The sequence below is a fragment of the Geospiza fortis genome, unplaced genomic scaffold (genome assembly GCF_000277835.1).
Source record: "Geospiza fortis unplaced genomic scaffold, GeoFor_1.0 scaffold112, whole genome shotgun sequence".
In the NCBI taxonomy this organism is placed as follows: domain Eukaryota; kingdom Metazoa; phylum Chordata; class Aves; order Passeriformes; family Thraupidae; genus Geospiza; species Geospiza fortis.
In genome coordinates this window covers 22994818-23006004 of record NW_005054298.1, presented here as the reverse complement: position 1 = coordinate 23006004, position 11187 = coordinate 22994818, and the positions used below count along the sequence as shown (strand labels likewise).

The 11187-nt window shown below is 40.8% G+C and overlaps 1 protein-coding gene across 1 annotated transcript in view; it reads right to left on the bottom strand.

Moving 5' to 3' along the window:
- Nucleotides 1–6685, bottom strand: part of CD28 (CD28 molecule) — a 9647-nt gene extending 2962 nt beyond the window's left edge. Inside the window, exons 1-2 of the mRNA XM_005415907.1 lie at nt 6572–6685; nt 120–473 (exon numbers count right to left, since the gene is read on the bottom strand). Coding sequence (XP_005415964.1) covers nt 120–473; nt 6572–6626 — 409 coding nt within the window. The 5' untranslated portion in view covers nt 6627–6685. The remainder of the gene's footprint in view (nt 1–119; nt 474–6571) is intronic.
- Nucleotides 6686–11187: the final 4502 nt, after the last annotated feature.

Here is an 11187-nt window from a genome sequence, read left to right as displayed (position 1 = left end):
ATGTAATTTTACCAGGAAAACCAACTTTTTTTTTTTTTTAAGGAAACAAACTGCCTCCAGCCATTATGTAGGGAGTGTGTATAGGGAGGATATTGGCCTACAGAGGTTTCTCAGCTTACCTTTCACATGAATGACAGTCCCGTTGCTCTTCTCATTGTAGACGTATGGGGGTGGATACATGACTTCAATTTTACAGAAGTAGATGTCAGTTTGGTTGGCATTCATGTTCCAAAGATTGAAGATGACTTTGTCTTTATCATGATCCCCCTGGCAGTTGAATTCTTGAGTTGAATTGCTCCTAATTTTGGTTACATTCCATGAAATAAAGCAAACTTCAACTGAACTGTCCGTTCCTTTGTGTAGAGAAGCTCGAAATTCCTTCCCTGTCCCATTGTATGTGTAGTTGCAAACTAGAGTTGCAGTTTGGTTAGTTACAATGAGCAAAGGATGCTGAGCCACTAAAATCTTGTTTTCTAGAAGGGAGGGGAGAAAGTGAGAAGAGCACTTGTTTATAAAATATAGTATGAGATTTCAGAATCCCACATCCTCCCATGCAACTCTTCTCCATATCTCCTCTCCCCTGCTGACACTCCCCACCTGGGAGTACAAAACCACCCATCTACAGAAGCAGTTTCTCACAGGAACTACTGTTGCAGCAATCCACCTGCATGTAAATAATATTACACAGTCTCTAGGGGAGACTGAGATCAAGAGTGTTTTTCTTCAGTCAGAACACTAGCAGGGACAGTGGCCTGTGATTAAGATGTAACATCAGAGCTCAGAAGCCTAGTCTGCACCTGTGTGCTTGTGCGTATACCTAAGGCCTTCTTAGTCTATCCTTTACTTAGCCAGCAGTTTCCTGGGGAACGTTATGGAGTGAAAATACTATGAATTGACACTGCAGTCAGATAAGAGAATATTATTTATACATTTTCTTTTTAATTCAAGGACTCCTGAAGGGTTTGCAGGTGGATTTGCTGAATCATTTCAAGGGTTTGGACCTTGGGCAATGAATACTAAAAGCATGAACTGCTATAATTTTAATGTAAAATAAGTAATTTCTCTAGCCAGCAGCTGTAGTAGATTCTTAATCTCTCAAGGGACTCAGGAGCTGACTAATCTGACACTGCATTGGCACTTAGCACTTGAAAAAAGCCTGAAAAAAGCATGTCACATGAATGTATAATTGAATTTTAATTGACCAGACTGATACATAAACAGGAAATGTTTTCTGACATGTAGACCTCTGTGCTATCATCTGCCAAACAATGAAACATAGCAAGGACTATGCAGAGTGACAACTTCTTCCAAGAAAAGCCATCCTGCACAAATGAGGCCCTTCTTTCCAAATGATGACACCTAAGTAAGAGGAAGGGAGTTGTGGCTCTTAATCTAGAGACTTGCCAAAGCTTTTATATGACTGCTTAAGTCTTTATGCAAGCTCAGCTCATATGAGATCTGGATAGTCTTTTACAGATCCCTGAGAATCACTGTGGCTTTTAGAATGACAATTGTGCCTCTTGTCCTCAAAACGTGGTACAAACATAGATTCTTTCTACTTAATCCATGTGCGAGACTTCAAAAAGGCTAGTAAGGGAAGTGAAGTGGGAAGGAGGCCAGAACCAGAATGCCCAGAAAATTAGTGTTTAAAACTGTTTTTAACAATATTTAGGACCAAATGATGCTTACTGTAGTCATGCCTGCACAAAAAGATGCCTCTTGAGCAGGATACTCCTTTGGGATGAATGTGAAAGTAAACACAAGAGATGCATGAGATGGCAAGGACCAGTGCTAAGGTGTGGGTAGTAAAAACAACCTTTGGCTAGTAGGTTCTCCTGTTATCAGCAGAACTTGTGAAACTGCTGAAGTTGTTAATTCTCTTATTGAAAGTCTCATTTACCAGCCCTTGCTTCAAATGAGAGACGGAGATGTGAGACAGGGAATGCTCTACTGCCTATCTTTAGCAAAGAAAGACTGTAGCCTACCCTCCTTGCATCTCTTTGCTCAGCATTGTTAGTGAGGGAGTGGAGGAGAGCTCATAACAGCTCTGAAATTCCATGTCCAGGCAACCAAAACACTGTGAAACTTTGATTGAAGGATTAACATTTCCAGGCTTTCCAATAGAAAGAGACAAGGATCTTCGAATCCTAGGACAGAGTGGCTAAGTAAGAGAGTAAGAAAGCGAGTCTTTACTCAAGGTGGTGCCTGTGGTGAGTTTTCATCAAAATGAAGACATGTCAGCAAAACAGTTTGGTTTCCTTGAATCAGCATTTTCCGACAAAAGCTCTCACATAGGCTTATAAGGCATTCTAGTAAGCGGTGAGGTTTGGATTCCACTGCTTTAGACAAGGTATTTGATCATATTTCTGTTGGCCAGAAAATTGATCTTTGGCCTGTGTGGCAGTTTGCAAGTCTGCAGCAGAATTTTCCCACCTTTAGCACAGCTGAATTCTACACATCTCACTTGAGACAGAGTTATTCTACTGCTTTGCAGTATTTGTGCACTACTACAACTCTGATTGTCACAGGGACTGAATACACCTTTTCTGTCTCAGAGCTGACAACCAAAATAGGGTCCCAGAACAGACAGAAGCGTAACACTTAAAAAAATGCTTGCCTGTTTTCATTGCAACTACTTACAGAAAACTAATGGATGTTTATTGCTCAGGCTGATCATATTTTCTCTGTGGCCAGAGGAAAGTCAGAAAACACTGAAAATCCCATCCCTGAGGGACTGCCTTCAGATATTATTTAGACTCTTCTGCAGACCTCAATGACTTACCCCCCTCTCTTTTGGTGTCATCAGCTAACCTGTATTCCTGATGTTTAGACCTGAGAGTTCATGCCTTGAACTCCCCTGTTTAACTACAGCTCTGGACTATTTATGTCCCTGCCATGACACAGTGCTAATTGGCAACTAGTCTCTTTTGATACACCCGCCTAAAATGATAAATTTCTTCAACTTATTTTCACCTCTTGTATTTATAATCCATTCTGCTTGCCTTGTGTTGCAAGCTAGGCTTGATAACCCAGCTCCATGCTGCTGATGCTCGGATGGACACTGGCTGAGCAGTGGGAAATGCTCATTTGTGGGTCATTAAATGAAGACAGCTCCTACATGATTGAAGCTAAGCACCAAATCTACTTTCACAAATTAGTTGAAATCTAAATTAAAGGAGATATTTTTGTTTTCATTTATAGGAAGAACTCATTAGCACCACAGGAACTGGTTGGGCTGCAATGCCAACGGGGGCAAGGCAAGCTTACCCCACCGGCATGCTGGAGAAGCCCTGCTGTCATCCTCCTCCTCTGGACTTGGAGATTGTTTTGAATTGAAGAAAGTCAGTCATACTAAAATGTGTGCTAGTTTCATGGGGATGACAGAGTAATGCCTAACATCCCTCACTTCCCAGGTGATCTGAATAGGATTTGACTACGTTCTTAGTAGGATCTAGCCCATTCCAAGCAAACATGGGCTGAGGCTGCTTTTGCCTTCACAGAGACAGTTTTTCCTAATAAGTGTCACTTTGGGTTTGTTAAATGGGGAAACTCTGAAACATTTAGTTGGTGTTTCCATTCCTCTAAGCAGGGTTATGATTGCCACTTCAGAGCTGTGTTCAGCCATCTGTGTAGTAATAAATATCTGCATCTTGGCCTTACCCAGCCAAGAAAATACCAGTTATGAAAAATAATTGTTTACAGTTTCAAAAAGCAGTGACTTTAAAACTGTAAAATCATTTCAGTCAGTGTACACAGGCTGCAAGCCTTCTCAGGATCTTAGGATTTATATGCAATGGTAAGATCTCTGAATGCTTGTTAAGATGTTTTTAGATTATTTGTAGTGTTGAATATTTCTTGTAATCACATGTGAGGGGGTTTTGGATCATGAAACAAAATGCCATCCATCTATAATATCTGTAAAATACTGACTCTGATCATTGAACCCAACGCAAGCAAAACTTCATTGAAGTTTTTTATTTTTTCTATTTGCCAAGAAAGTGAAATAGAGTTGACAAAGTATGGAAAATAACTATTTTGAGGTGTTGCTTTTTTTTTTCCACCAGAACTCTTCATGAATCATCATCAGCTATTGGAAAAAAATATTCTGCTAAAATATTTAGTACTCTTCTTCTTTTTTTATGCCAGCTGACTTCAAGAAGCTATTTTCCAGAGCAAAGTATCTAAAATAAGTTGGCATTTCTGTAAGCACAGGAAAAAAAATGGCCCACCTAACTCCCTGGGGGTACAGGGGAAAACCTAAATGAAAAAACTGAAAGGAATTTGTTTAAGCCACAGGCAGAAAGGCACACAGGTATGTTATAAACAAAGCTATTTTGTTTTTGCTGTTGCTGGTTTGTTGTTCAATTATGCTTACTCTTCTTTCCCAGATACAAGGGTCCTTCTCATTCACTTTGGTTCAAGGCCACCCAGCTGTGTGATGGGCAGCTGGGGGGATCCTCTCCTTCTGGCTTTTTCCTGCTTTGCTGCAAGTACTGCAGGAGTACTCCAGAAAGCCCAGGTGACACTCTTGCTTTAATCAAACCCAGTGTGAGCACAGGGGTTTTTCTTGGCAGTTTGTGATTTGTTTTTTTAAAACAGGAATTAGTTGATGTCATCCTACTCTCGCCTAACTTCGCCTCATATCCATCCATCTTTTGCATTCTGGTAATCTGGCTGTGTTAGAAGTTGATTTTAACCCCCAGAGACCATAAGCCAGAAGGTTATGTGGATAGTAAAAAGATGAGGTCAGTTGTGGTACACTGCAGTGGGAACCTCCTTATATTACTTATTTCACAAAATATCAGGCACCTGATCTTTGATCTAGCTGCCTCTCTGACAGCCCACAGCAAGGTAATTATTTAGCCAACAAAAAAGGGAGGAGGACAAACTTTGCAAACATTAGTGTTTCTGCGTAAGGGAAATGACTGAACTAGTATTTCAGGTCCTTTTTATATGATTTAAACTCAACCTGCAACAGCCACTGGTATAGTCTAACAACAGGATGAATTCTGTGGATTTTCCCAAACCAAAATACCTGAGGCTTATAGTGCACTTCATGTCTTGAGGAAGTCCTGCAGGGTTTTGACCTGCCTTAATGTTTTCCATGTACTAAGGACCGCTTATCTTGAAAATGAAGAGAGAAGAAAATAGATGGGGAAAGGATGAGAGCCCTGAGAAGCAAATGACCTCTCTTCTCTTTAAGAAATTGTACAATCTTGGTGAGTCTGCTGGAGAAATACAAGGTCTTCATGCAAAGCAAGTGTATGTGTGTCTATAAAGCCATGGCATAACGCCAGTGTCTGAGAACCACACACTGTGGTTTATTTTGTTGCAATTCAAAAGCACAGCTTAAAAGCTGTTCACACCTCATGGAAATGTGTTCAGAACTGTTAACCTACTGCTGATACTTATCCCCTCCTGGAATTAGTGTCTTCTTTGACAATCCAGGGGCCTGCTGTGGAAATAATTATGATATTGCAAACACAGAATTATAAACATTGGGAAGGACAAGGAAAAAAACCCTATGATTTCTTAAAAAATGTGTATCACAGTGTCATGCAAACTACAATGCCTTCACTAAGGAAAAGAACTACAGAAGAATAATGTAGAAATAAGAAAAAATATATTCAGTTGCATCTCTCATACTAGAAAAAGTGACTTTTTAAGATGTTCTCTACATTAAAAATTTTGTTCTGGAAACCAGATTTTTACTCCTATTTGTAACTTCCCTGGAAAATACAAAACACTGATATTCGGAGAAGTTAACAGCCAGCAGTCTGAAAAATTGTCTGTCTCAAGATTATCCCAGCAAAAGCCAGCATCTCTTGCCTTGCTTTGCCTTAAATGTACCCATTGGAAAGACGTGTTAGGTCTGAACATAGGAACACTACATCAGCAAGCCAACACCAAGATAAATACCCTCAGCCACAACAACTGAAGAGTCAGGAAGGTTCACTAAGATTCAGGATTCCAAAATCTCAAAAAGATTTTTTTTCCTGAAGATCTTCAGAAAGAAACTAGATGTCTAGTAAGTATCGGTAAACCACTAAACAATGCAAAAATCAGAAACTTGGCAAGTCCCATCCTTCTATCTTTAACCTCAGTAAGCAACTCTGCTTTTGAGCATTTATTTGCTAATACTGTGAGGATGTTGTTGCACTCAGCACCGGAGCCCATGACACCAAGCCAGGCCATGGGGAAACCTAAAGCTTTAGAAGAAGATTTGGGGATGTGGAGAGTCTGCCCCAAGACAGGTGCTGGCACCAGGTCTGCTCAGACCCGCTGCCCCCAAGACAAGGCGCTTGTGAGCAGAACTTGTTAAACCCAGGGGGGAGGTGAAATAAACATCCCTCTACCTATGCATGCAATTTCCAAATGGATCTAGACAGAAGTCAAATTAAAAGAAAGCTCTTGTGTCTCATCTTGGAGGGATGCTTCTGGCAGAAGAAAAATTAGCCTCTTGGTTATCTCAGGTTGATCCGATTGCAGCATGCTGCCTCTCCCCTTTCCCAGACCTTCAAAGTGAGGAAAAAATAGGGGAAAGGATTGAAATGTGGGGGGTTTTTGTTACCTGTTACATCAGCAATGGGGATGAGGAAGAGCACCACGAGGATCCCCGAGAGCATGGTGTTAATGGTGGGCCCGCTGCCGTGTCTCCACCCCCTGCAGGCACTGCTGCGACTCCCAGGGCCCCGCAGCACCAGCCCTGCTTCCCTGTGTGGCCGGGCAGCACCCTCAGGTGCTCACACAATCTCTCTCCTCCTCTCTCTGCAGCACGTGGTACACTGCCAAGTAAAACCGTAACGGCAATCTTGAACAGGAAGTTTTATTGTTTGATGATTTTAGTCTTAGGAAGTTGCCTCTGCGAAGCTCAGTAATGCTTAAAAGGTGCTGGAAACCTTCATTTCAAGAAGGGACTGTCAGCCCTGTACTGCAAGACGTGGTTGTGTTTGGGGCTCTGCAAGGCTGCTCCTGTCAGGGAGGAATGGAATTCCCCAGGGATGCAGTGCTCTTTAATTACCATGATTACTACACATGTATACTGGTTCCATCATGATGGGAGATGCAAACACCAGTTTCTAAGCTCCTGGTGGCCAGATGTGGCCCCTCAGGAAGCTGTGTGCTCAGGAACCTTCACCTTTCCTCACTCCTAGGAGCAGAAATCTTCCTCTCTTGGCCAGACACATTGCTTCTGCCTGTTTACCCAGCCCCTGGGAACAACAGGATGAATTCTGTTTGTTCATAGTCGTTTCTCTGCATCTGCTTGTTGCCTTGAATGCAGAGCCAATAGTGCAGGAAATAGTGATTTGGAATACCTTCACATTTGGAAAAATATCCCAATTTATCATGAGTGCAACTGTAATCCAGTTAACATCTGGAGTAAAGGCAGCATGCAGCAAGCACATTGCTCAGTCAGTGCTTTCATGGAGGCTGCCTTATGTAAAGGTTTTTCTTCAGCTCATCAGGTAAATGCTCTTTCTTTGTTCTGCAAGCTCAATGTCACCTCCTCCCTTGCAAGACCAGGTTGTGAGAGCCAGGTGATGGCATTTATAACTGTGAGGAGCTCTGGTTATTAACTGTTTATTTTGTTCCAACAAAGTGGAAATATTTAACTGTATCAATGCCTGTCACTATCTTTGATTTATTTGAGAGAAAAGGGAAGGCATTTAGCAGGAAGACTTTCAAGAAAATTGGGCAGTTACAGAGAGAGGTGAAGGACCATGTACTATTCTTTCATATCCCTTAGTACCTGAAGCTTTTAGACCATGTTTTATCAGAAATTGCAAATGCAATTTATGAAGCCTCAGCTGGTATATTTATCTGCAGTCTAGAAATTTAAACAATATTCTGTTTCGTAATCAGTGTTAGTTGCCTGCAATACTCAAAGTTTTGGAATTTCCTCAAATTATTTTAAAAGTACAAAAGAAAAAAAAAGGTTCTCTCTTTCTTAGCCCACTTTTGTGGTATCTAGATAAATGTCCTGATACATTTTTTAGTCATAAGAGTGTACCTGCAGTTACCAATGAAATAGTCTCTGCTTAACTTGTAGTGAGAATCCTTCAAAAAAGTTACAAAATTCAGTGCCTTTTTGCTGAATTGTGTCACAGAGATGAAAACCCACTGCTGGCTCTTGTAACATCTTCTGGCTCTGGTAACTCAACTTACACAGTCTGCATCTTGGCTGTCAGATCCTTTCTGTATTTAGGATATGGACTGGAAATGCACAAGGAGTGCCTTTTACTCTCATCACAGAATTAGAGAATATATTGCAGAGAGAGAGATACTGCCATTCATTTCCCTGTCATTGGCAAAGGGACTCCGTTCAGGTGGAAACCAGATTATGGAAACAGCTGTGCAGGAAGAGATCCTGCTCTAAGAGTACCATTAACAAAAACCTGAGGGAACAGTGTGCACTCTCTAGGTGAGGTCCCATTTATTCCCTTCCATGCCTTATTGCTCCTCATGTGCCTCTCCCATTGTGAGGAGAGACCATGGCACTGAGTGCAAACAGGGACTGGACTGGTGGACTGGAGGAGAGGAAAGAGGGGCCACTGGGCAATTATCCACTGTGGCTCTGGAGACCAAGCTGTGATGGATCGTTTCTCTCTGTGTTGATGAATAGGGGTCCCAATATTGCCCTTTTCAGAGATTCTTTTTTTCAGTCTTTGATTTTAGTTTTGCCTAATCATTTCTTCTTTGATCTCTGGAGTAAGGAAAGGTGCTTTTCTTCCCCCACATAGCTTTTGGCTCATCTGCACTTCTTGATTTTCTAGGATTTTAAAACCCTTGTGTTCCTGAGGGTATGGCTCCTTTCCTTCTCAAAATTGCATCTCTTCCTCTAATTTAAACAGTTAGTTTCCATCCACTTAGATACTTGGCTTCACCACTTCACATGTGTGATCTATTTCTTTTGCCAAAATTATCCTGAGGGCAGGGGAAGAAGACATTTTAGCTTTCAGCAAATCATCTTGTACTTAGGACAAACCACATAAAAGTTTATCTAGGGAAAAAGAATGTGTGAAAATCTCTGTCAGTATGCCCTCACTTTTAAATTTTCATTATTCTCTCACCTCTCGAAGTATCTCTCCTTCTATATCCTGAGCATTACCCAAGGGTGTTCTGCAGTAACATTAATTCAGGCAGTATTGACTTCTATTCTTACCCCATTTTCCATTCATATTTCAGTCTGTTGAGTCTGTCTGTACACTGGCAGACAGGATCTGCTTGCTGTCACAGCAATGGAAATCCAGACTAACACCGTAATTTCAGTAGAACTAGAGCTGTGAGAGCACAGAAAGAGCTAAAAATGCCATTTGGCCATGTTTGGAAAAAAAAATGTTTCCATCCCATCACAAAATGGCTGAAATTGCAGTCCAAGAGAAGTAAATTAAAGGTTTGTAAATAGTTTTCCAGGGTACACAAGAATCTAGACTATGGGTTTGGGCTTTTTACTCATCACTGTATGTAAATAAAACAACAGTCTAGGTATTTGAGCATAGCTTTTCATGCCTACTGTTAAAAAACCAAGCACTGACATGAGCTATGACCTGAGTTTCAGAGAAATCTAACAGGATCCAGTATGGTTTCTGAAGCAAAATATGCTTCTGAAAGGTTTTTGAAGGATACTTCTGGATATCTCTAAGAGTACCAAGAAATCCCAAGCAGGCTGCCAGTTTGCCTTTACATTAAAGAATGAGGAGGTAATGACCCACATATCCTCAGCCAAGTGTTCAGCTGTTAAACAAGGACATTCCATATTTGTTATGATTAAACAAATGGATAGTTTAGAAGGTAATTTTAAAATAAATTAAGCATTCCTTCGGGCACTGGAAGTTGCATAGTACCATAACTGTTCCCAGCACATACTCTTGTTCTCAAGCAAATAAAAATGTATATGCATGCTAGAAAATAATTGCATCAATATACTATCATTCACTATTTCTGAAAAGTCCAGTCTGATGGGAGACAGTAGGTCTCTAAAATTCCCTTTTAACTACTATAGACAATTAACTTTACTATCCCTATACTGTCCTGCAGCTACATAGTAAGATTAAATTTAACAGTTGTCTGAGACAATCTTCCTCTTGCTTCCCTACCATAAAAAATCATGACACAGGCCTTGAGTGAGTAGGCGTTCTTTTGATTGTTCTGCATGCTTGTACATTGTCAGCTGCTAAAGTAAATGCTTTCTTTCTTACAACTGTAATTCTTAAAGCATCTTGATTCTTCCATTGCTACTTCAGATAATGATTTGATTTGAACAGTGCTATGCACCCTTAGTACAAATGGAAAGTTGATTCTTTCACATCCTTCCTTCTGTGAGTCCAGGTACCTTCATATGACAAGTGCAAGCATTACCCTTAGTAGGAAATATCAATATACTCCTTCAGGGGCAATTTTGTTTTTCTGTAACTTAGAATGTTATAACTGATGTCTGGTACGTACGAACCTTCCAGGGCCGGAACTAAATATGACATGTCATGGTGGAAAGGGAACTTTCTCTTTTGGAAAGGTGTGAAATTTTTGTTTCCAGCCCTCAATATAGTAGTCCTAGTGTGTCACTAACATAGGACTAAGCACTGCCATCAAACACATATAAACCTGAAAGAGCTTAAGAGAATCCTTCCCTATTTGAGAAAAGAAACATTTCCTTGACAGACTAAATATTTTAATGCTACTAGATGAAGCTGTTCATTAGTGCTTGCTGGGCAAGGGGCCCGAGTTCACAATTGAACATTCCTGGCTCTTACCAGGTTAAAAATCTCATCCAAGTTTCAAAGTTGTAACCGTTTCTTCTGGCTGTTGGTATTCTTGGTTTGAACTGTTAAAACAAGTCTTAAAGGAGGTAGATTAATGAGTAGCAGAAGAATGGCTCAAAGCTGCATGATTAACTCCTTCTGTTATCTGCCTGTAATCTGACATATGGCTGCTGCTTCATTAGAGGCCAGTGTTTAGGTATGAACACCTGAAATAAGGCCCACAGGTGAGTACATATGTATGCTAAATCTTGTGTGATAAAAGCATTTAGAGATTAGGGCTAGAAGAAGGATTTTTGTTGACTGAACTGCTCAGTGCTTTTTCCTCTTGGGTAGAGAAGGTGAAGAACCCTACATATCACCATGGAAGACACAGCAACAAAGCAGTTGTCCAGTATAGGAAGGAGTTTGGCACGTCTCATTCTTTCAA